At 41.9% G+C, this 7,500-nt stretch overlaps 1 protein-coding gene across 1 annotated transcript in view; it reads right to left on the bottom strand.

Moving 5' to 3' along the window:
• Nucleotides 1–7,500, bottom strand: part of LOC135567520 (RNA binding protein fox-1 homolog 1) — a gene marked incomplete at both ends in the record, with an annotated part of 39,264 nt that overhangs the window by 4,273 nt on the left and 27,491 nt on the right. Inside the window, one exon of the mRNA XM_065014883.1 lies at nt 6,771–6,810. Coding sequence (XP_064870955.1) covers nt 6,771–6,810 — 40 coding nt within the window. The remainder of the gene's footprint in view (nt 1–6,770; nt 6,811–7,500) is intronic.

Below are 7,500 nucleotides of genomic sequence, written 5' to 3'. Positions count from 1 at the left end.
ATTGCTTCCTGCTTAAACGCAAACAAGGTATGCCTCTTCGTGCCAAGCCACCAACAGGTGTTGCTCTAATTCGTACGGTTGTGAGGTCTGCAACAAAACAGGTGCCTCAGGGTAACTGTAGTTTGAAAGTCTCAGTCCCCGACCGCAGTTATGAACCATTCATTTTCGAGGGGTTTGTGTCCCTAACGAATGACGAAGCGTCTCAGCGACCGGTTAAAATCCTTAGAGATACTGGTGCGGCGCAGTCGTTTATATTGTCAGATGTGTTGCCCTTATCTGACGATACATACTGTGGTTCCAGTGTGTTAGTGCAGGGTATTGAAATGGGTTTTGTCCCAGTGCCATTGCACTTTGTGAAAGTACACTCTGAGTTAATCAGTGGAATATTCAGAGTGGGGGTACGCCCTATGTTGCCAGTGAAAGGTGTGACCTTTATAATGGGTAACGATATTGCCGGAGGAAAGGTAGTACCCGTATTGGAAGTATTGGATAAAAGTGACCACTCTCTCTCTAATGAGCTGGCACAGAGTTATCCACATGTGTTCCCCGCTTGTGCTGTCACTCGTGCTCAGGCACGACAAGAGGGTGACGAGATAGATTTGTCGAACACTGTTCTGTTCAAAGAGGTTGATCAAGAGGATGGATTGTGTGATACCTCTGAGAAGCTGATCACCTATGACAAACAGCCCAGGAAAGAATCAAAGAACGTTCAAACTTGAGGTAGATGCTAGTGCCAGAGGTGCTGGTGCTGTTCTACTGCAGCAGGACAAGAGTGGAGTGGATCATCCCGTTTGTTATTTTTCACGTAAATTTAATAAATGTCAAACAAACTATGCGACAATAGAACAAGAAGCTCTTGCTTTGTTGTTGGCTCTGCAATACTTTGAAGTATATATTGGTTCCAGTGCCCTACCCGTGATTGTATATACTGACCATAACCCCTTAGTTTTTCTCCAACGAATGTACAACCAGAACCAGCGCCTTATGCGTTGGGCGCTGATTGTACAAAATTATAATTTGGAGATCCGCCACAAAAAGGGTTCTGATAATGTGTTGGCAGATGCTTTGTCTCGTGTGTGAAAATGATTTCTGTATGTTTTGCAAGGTTGTTGCTTTGTTGTGAGTATTCATTGAAATACTGTAGTCGCAACCCCTAGGGTTGCTCTTTTAAGGGTGGGAGTGTTACGGATACAGGTATCGTGTGTGTTTCTTTTCTCTCCTTCTCCCCTCACAGGTGAAAATCATCACTCCCCAATCAGTCAACAATCAATCATCAATCAGAAGACACACCTCCTCCTATTTCCTACCCTATCACAGTTCCTTCCCCATGGTTTAAAAACCCCATCATTTGTTTGCTCTGGAGCAATCTCTAGCTCAATCTCTAGCTCAATCTCTCTGTAAATGCCATGTCTGTAGGTCTCTGTGTTTCACTCTCGCTTTGTGTCTTAACCTCTCTTTTGTTTAAGCACCTCATAGCACTTTGTCATCACCTGTGAGTATTGTTTTTGGTTATGGTGTTTGTGTGTTGCTGGTGGGAAAAGGGGGAAACCAAGACAAGTCGCCCATGGGCATACACTACCCGTAGGTGAACTTTGTTAAATACACTAGTTAGAACTGGGCGGACCACCCACTGTATTTTTGGTTAGTTAGTTAGCTGTTGTTAAAGTAGGCTAGTCTAGCTTAGGGGTGTTTTTGAATACTTATTGTTTCTTTCCTTGGGTCCAGCTCAGCCCCTTTTCCTGCTCCCCCCATTACCGTGTGTTTATAAATAAACCTAGAGTTTGACGGTAGATTTCTGTTGTCGTGGTTATTTCGTGCACACTTTTACTTTGTCACAATAATAATTTGCATGAGTTATGTTACGGGTCTCATTACCATCCCCCCTAGACTGTCGGGCCAAAAGGGATTCGTAACAACATTGATATGGCTGGGTGTGGTTACATTACATTGAGCTGATGTAGGCCTATAGACATTGGTATGGCTGGGTGTGGTTACATTACATTGAGCTGATGTAGGCCTATAGACATTGGTATGGCTGGGTGTGGTTACATTACATTGAGCTGATGTAGGCCTATAGACATTGGTATGGCTGGGTGTGGTTACATTACATTGAGCTGATGTAGGCCTATAGACATTGGTATGGCTGGGTGTGGTTACATTACATTGAGCTGATGTAGGTGTATAGACATTGGTATGGCTGGGTGTGTTTACATTACATTGAGCTGATGTAGGTCTAGACATTGGTATGGCTGGGTGTGTTTACATTACATTGAGCTGATGTAGGTCTATAGACATTGGTATGGCTGGGTGTGGTTACATTACATTGAGCTGATGTAGGTCTATAGACATTGGTATGGCTGGGTGTGGTTACATTACATTGAGCTGATGTAGGCCTATAGACATTGGTATGGCTGGGTGTGTTTACATTACATTGAGCTGATGTAGGTCTATAGACATTGGTATGGCTGGGTGTGGTTACATTACATTGAGCTGATGTAGGCCTATAGACATTGGTATGGCTGGGTGTGGTTACATTACATTGAGCTGATGTATGTCTATAGACATTGGTATGGCTGGGTGTGGTTACATTACATTGAGCTGATGTAGGCCTATAGACATTGGTATGGCTGGGTGTGTTTACATTACATTGAGCTGATGTAGGTCTATAGACATTGGTATGGCTGGGTGTGTTTACATTACATTGAGCTGATGTAGGTCTATAGACATTGGTATGGCTGGGTGTGTTTCACATTACATTGAGCTGTCTACATTCAACCAAACCAAACCATATATGACATTTTAGAGTTGGGCCAACTTTTGCAATGTTGAATATTGTTCTAATTAGACATTCAGTTACATAGCACAGTTTAAATATCCCCCACGTAATGTTGCTGGGGAGCGATAGATTATTCATTAAAGCATCATAATGCAGAAACCTCAAATTCCCAGCTCTCTAAATACCTGGCTCTGCAACTCTCTAAATACCTGGCTCAGCAACTCTCTAAATACCTGACTCTGCAACTCTCTAAATATATGGCTCAGCAACTCTCTAAATATATGGCTCAGCAACTCTCTAAATATATGGCTCAGCAACTCTCTAAATACCTGGCTCAGCAACTCTCTAAATATATGGCTCTGCAACTCTCTAAATACCTGGCTCTGCAACTCTCTAAATATATGGCTCTGCAACTCTCTAAATACCTGGCTCTGCAACTCTCTAAATATATGGCTCAGCAACTCTCTAAATATATGGCTCTGCGACTCTCTAAATACCTGGCTCAGCGACTCTCTAAATACCTGACTCTGCAACTCTCTAAATACCTGGCTCAGCAACTCTCTAAATATATGGCTCTGTAACTCTCTAAATACATGGCTCTACAACTCTCTAAATACATGGCTCTGCAACTCTCTAAATATATGGCTCTGCAACTCTCTAAATATATGGCTCTGCAACTCTCTAAATATATGACTCTGCAACTCTCTAAATATATGGCTCTGCAACTCTCTAAATACCTGACTCTGCAACTCTCTAAATATATGGCTCAGCAACTCTCTAAATACCTGCCTCTGCAACTCTCTAAATATATGGCTCTGCAACTCTCTAAATATATGGCTCTGCAACTCTCTAAATACCTGACTCTGCAACTCTCTAAATATATGGCTCTGCAACTCTCTAAATACCTGGCTCTGCAACTCTCTAAATATATGGCTCTGCAACTCTCTAAATACCTGACTCTGCAACTCTCTAAATATATGGCTCTGCAACTCTCTAAATATATGGCTCTGCAACTCTCTAAATACCTGACTCTGCAACTCTCTAAATATATGACTCTGCAACTCTCTAAATATATGGCTCTGCAACTCTCTAAATGCCAGGCTCTGCAACTCTCTAAATATATGGCTCTGCATCTCTCTAAATACATGGCTCTGCAACTCTCTAAATACCTGGCTCTGCAACTCTCTAAATATATGGCTCTGCAACTCTCTAAATACCTGGCTCTGCAACTCTCTAAATATATGGCTCTACAACTCTCTAAATACATGGCTCTGCAACTCTCTAAATATATGGCTCTGCAACTCTCTAAATATATGGCTCTGCAACTCTCTAAATATATGGCTCTGCATCTCTCTAAATACATGGCTCTGCAACTCTCTAAATACCTGGCTCTGCAACTCTCTAAATACCTGGCTCTGCATCTCTCTAAATACATGGCTCTGCAACTCTCTAAATACCTGGCTCTGCAACTCTCTAAATATCTGGCTCTGCAACTCTCTAAATGCCTGGCTCTGCAACTCTCTAAATACCTGGCTCTGCAACTCTCTAAATATGTGGCTCAGCAACTCTAAATATATGGCTCTGCAACTCTCTAAATATGTGGCTCAGCAACTCTCTAAATACCTGGCTCTACAACTCTCTAAATACCTGGCTCTACAACTCTCTAAATATGTGGCTCAGCAACTCTAAATGCCAGGCTCTGCAACTCTCTAAATATGTGGCTCAGCAACACTCTAAATACATGGCTCTGCAACTCTCTAAATATGTGGCTCAGCAACTCTAAATATATGGCTCTGCAACTCTCTAAATATGTGGCTCAGCAACACTCTAAATGGCTCTGCAACTCTCTAAATATGTGGCTCAGCAACTCTCTAAATACCTGGCTCTACAACTCTCTAAATACCTGGCTCTACAACTCTCTAAATATATGGCTCTACAACTCTCTAAATACCTGGCTCTACAACTCTCTAAATATATGGCTCTGCAACTCTCTAAATACCTGCCTCTGCAACTCTCTAAATATATGGCTCTGCAACTCTCTAAATATATGGCTCTGCAACTCTCTAAATACCTGACTCTGCAACTCTCTAAATATATGGCTCTGCAACTCTCTAAATACCTGGCTCTGCAACTCTCTAAATATATGGCTCTGCAACTCTCTAAATACCTGACTCTGCAACTCTCTAAATATATGGCTCTGCAACTCTCTAAATATATGGCTCTGCAACTCTCTAAATACCTGACTCTGCAACTCTCTAAATACCTGACTCTGCAACTCTCTAAATATATGACTCTGCAACTCTCTAAATATATGGCTCTGCAACTCTCTAAATGCCAGGCTCTGCAACTCTCTAAATATATGGCTCTGCATCTCTCTAAATACATGGCTCTGCAACTCTCTAAATACCTGGCTCTGCAACTCTCTAAATATATGGCTCTGCAACTCTCTAAATACCTGGCTCTGCAACTCTCTAAATATATGGCTCTACAACTCTCTAAATACATGGCTCTGCAACTCTCTAAATATATGGCTCTGCAACTCTCTAAATATATGGCTCTGCAACTCTCTAAATATATGGCTCTGCATCTCTCTAAATACATGGCTCTGCAACTCTCTAAATACCTGGCTCTGCAACTCTCTAAATATATGGCTCTGCATCTCTCTAAATACATGGCTCTGCAACTCTCTAAATACCTGGCTCTGCAACTCTCTAAATATCTGGCTCTGCAACTCTCTAAATGCCTGGCTCTGCAACTCTCTAAATACCTGGCTCTGCAACTCTCTAAATATGTGGCTCAGCAACTCTAAATATATGGCTCTGCAACTCTCTAAATATGTGGCTCAGCAACTCTCTAAATACCTGGCTCTACAACTCTCTAAATACCTGGCTCTACAACTCTCTAAATATATGGCTCTACAACTCTCTAAATACCTGGCTCTACAACTCTCTAAATATATGGCTCTGCAACTCTCTAAATACCTGGCTCTACAACTCTCTAAATATATGGCTCTACAACTCTCTAAATATGTGGCTCAGCAACTCTAAATGCCAGGCTCTGCAACTCTCTAAATATGTGGCTCAGCAACACTCTAAATACGTGGCTCTGCAACTCTCTAAATATGTGGCTCAGCAACTCTAAATATATGGCTCTGCAACTCTCTAAATATGTGGCTCAGCAACACTCTAAATACATGGCTCTGCAACTCTCTAAATATATGGCTCTGCATCTCTCTAAATACATGGCTCTACAACTCTCTAAATACCTGGCTCTGCAACTCTCTAAATATATGGCTCTGCATCTCTCTAAATACATGGCTCTACAACTCTCTAAATACCTGGCTCTGCAACTCTCTAAATATATGGCTCTGCATCTCCTTAAATACCTGGCTCTGCAACTCTCTAAATATATGGCTCTGCAACTCTCTAAATATATGGCTCTGCAACTCTCTAAATACCTGGCTCTGCAACTCTCTAAATATATGGCTCTGCAACTCTCTAAATACCTGGCTCTGCAACTCTCTAAATACCTGGCTCTGCAACTCTCTAAATATATGGCTCTGTAACTCTCTAAATATATGGCTCTGCAACTCTCTAAATATCTGGCTCTGCAACTCTCTAAATATATGGCTCTGCAACTCTCTAAATATCTGGCTCTGCAACTCTCTAAATATATGGCTCTGCAACTCTCTAAATATATGGCTCTGCAACTCTCTAAATATATGGCTCTGCAACTCTCTAAATATCTGGCTCTGCAACTCTCTAAATATATGGCTCTGCAACTCTCTAAATACCTGGCTCTGCAACTCTCTAAATATATGGCTCTGCAACTCTCTAAATATATGGCTCTGCAACTCTCTAAATATATGGCTCTGCATACAACCAACCAACATGAATACAGGCGCATGTGAATGTCATGTGTCCTGAGTGGTAAGTAGAAACACATCTATCTCTGTTACGGTCCTCTACGTCATTCACTGGTAATTAATACTTACATAAATATCTGCACCATAAAATCCATCCTGGTAAACAACACTGCAAAGGATGCAAACACAAACAAAACAAACAAACACAAACATCCATATTAGTGCAAGTTGACATGCAGGCACCATCTAGACACCAACCCTCTCTGTCTGTGGAGAGGTTAGTTTGTCCAATCAAAAACCACCAGACATGAGAGGGGTGGAGCCAAACAGGGAAGTTCTGCAGGCACTCTCCTCTTCCTACTCTGTCTCTCTTTGTGAATCCCAAACCAGCGCCTTGCCCCCCACCAACTCTCTCAGAAGGCCCTCTGTTGTCACGTGTTGCTGACAAAACTCAGAGGGTGACTTCCAGAGTGGTGAGGGGATCAATAAACCTATCAAATTCAGTACTCATGCCGCATTCAAAACAACTGGGAACTCGCAAATCTCTGACGTCTGACTTCAGTGTGTTCAAGACAACTGAGAACTGTGAAAAAAACTAGCTCTGAATTCGATAAAAAAAAAAAAAATGTAACGGTCATCCAACTCTTGTGAATTCCAAGTGGGAAACTCAGGCATCTTTCTAGAGCTTTCTGAGGCTTTCACTGACGGCACGATTTGACCTATTTTTTTCCCCCCCAGAGTTCCCAGTTGTCTTGAAAGCACCAACACTCCGGACTTGAATGGTGCAATTCATGTTCCACATTTAAATAAACAAAACAAGCAAGAAATTAAAATGAACAAATTCCCCCCTGTCGTTTAA

Source organism: Oncorhynchus nerka, unplaced genomic scaffold (assembly GCF_034236695.1).
Source record: "Oncorhynchus nerka isolate Pitt River unplaced genomic scaffold, Oner_Uvic_2.0 unplaced_scaffold_1961, whole genome shotgun sequence".
NCBI classification, from domain to species: domain Eukaryota; kingdom Metazoa; phylum Chordata; class Actinopteri; order Salmoniformes; family Salmonidae; genus Oncorhynchus; species Oncorhynchus nerka.
The sequence above is the reverse complement of the archived record's forward strand: the minus strand, read 5'-3'. Positions and strand labels throughout refer to the sequence as shown.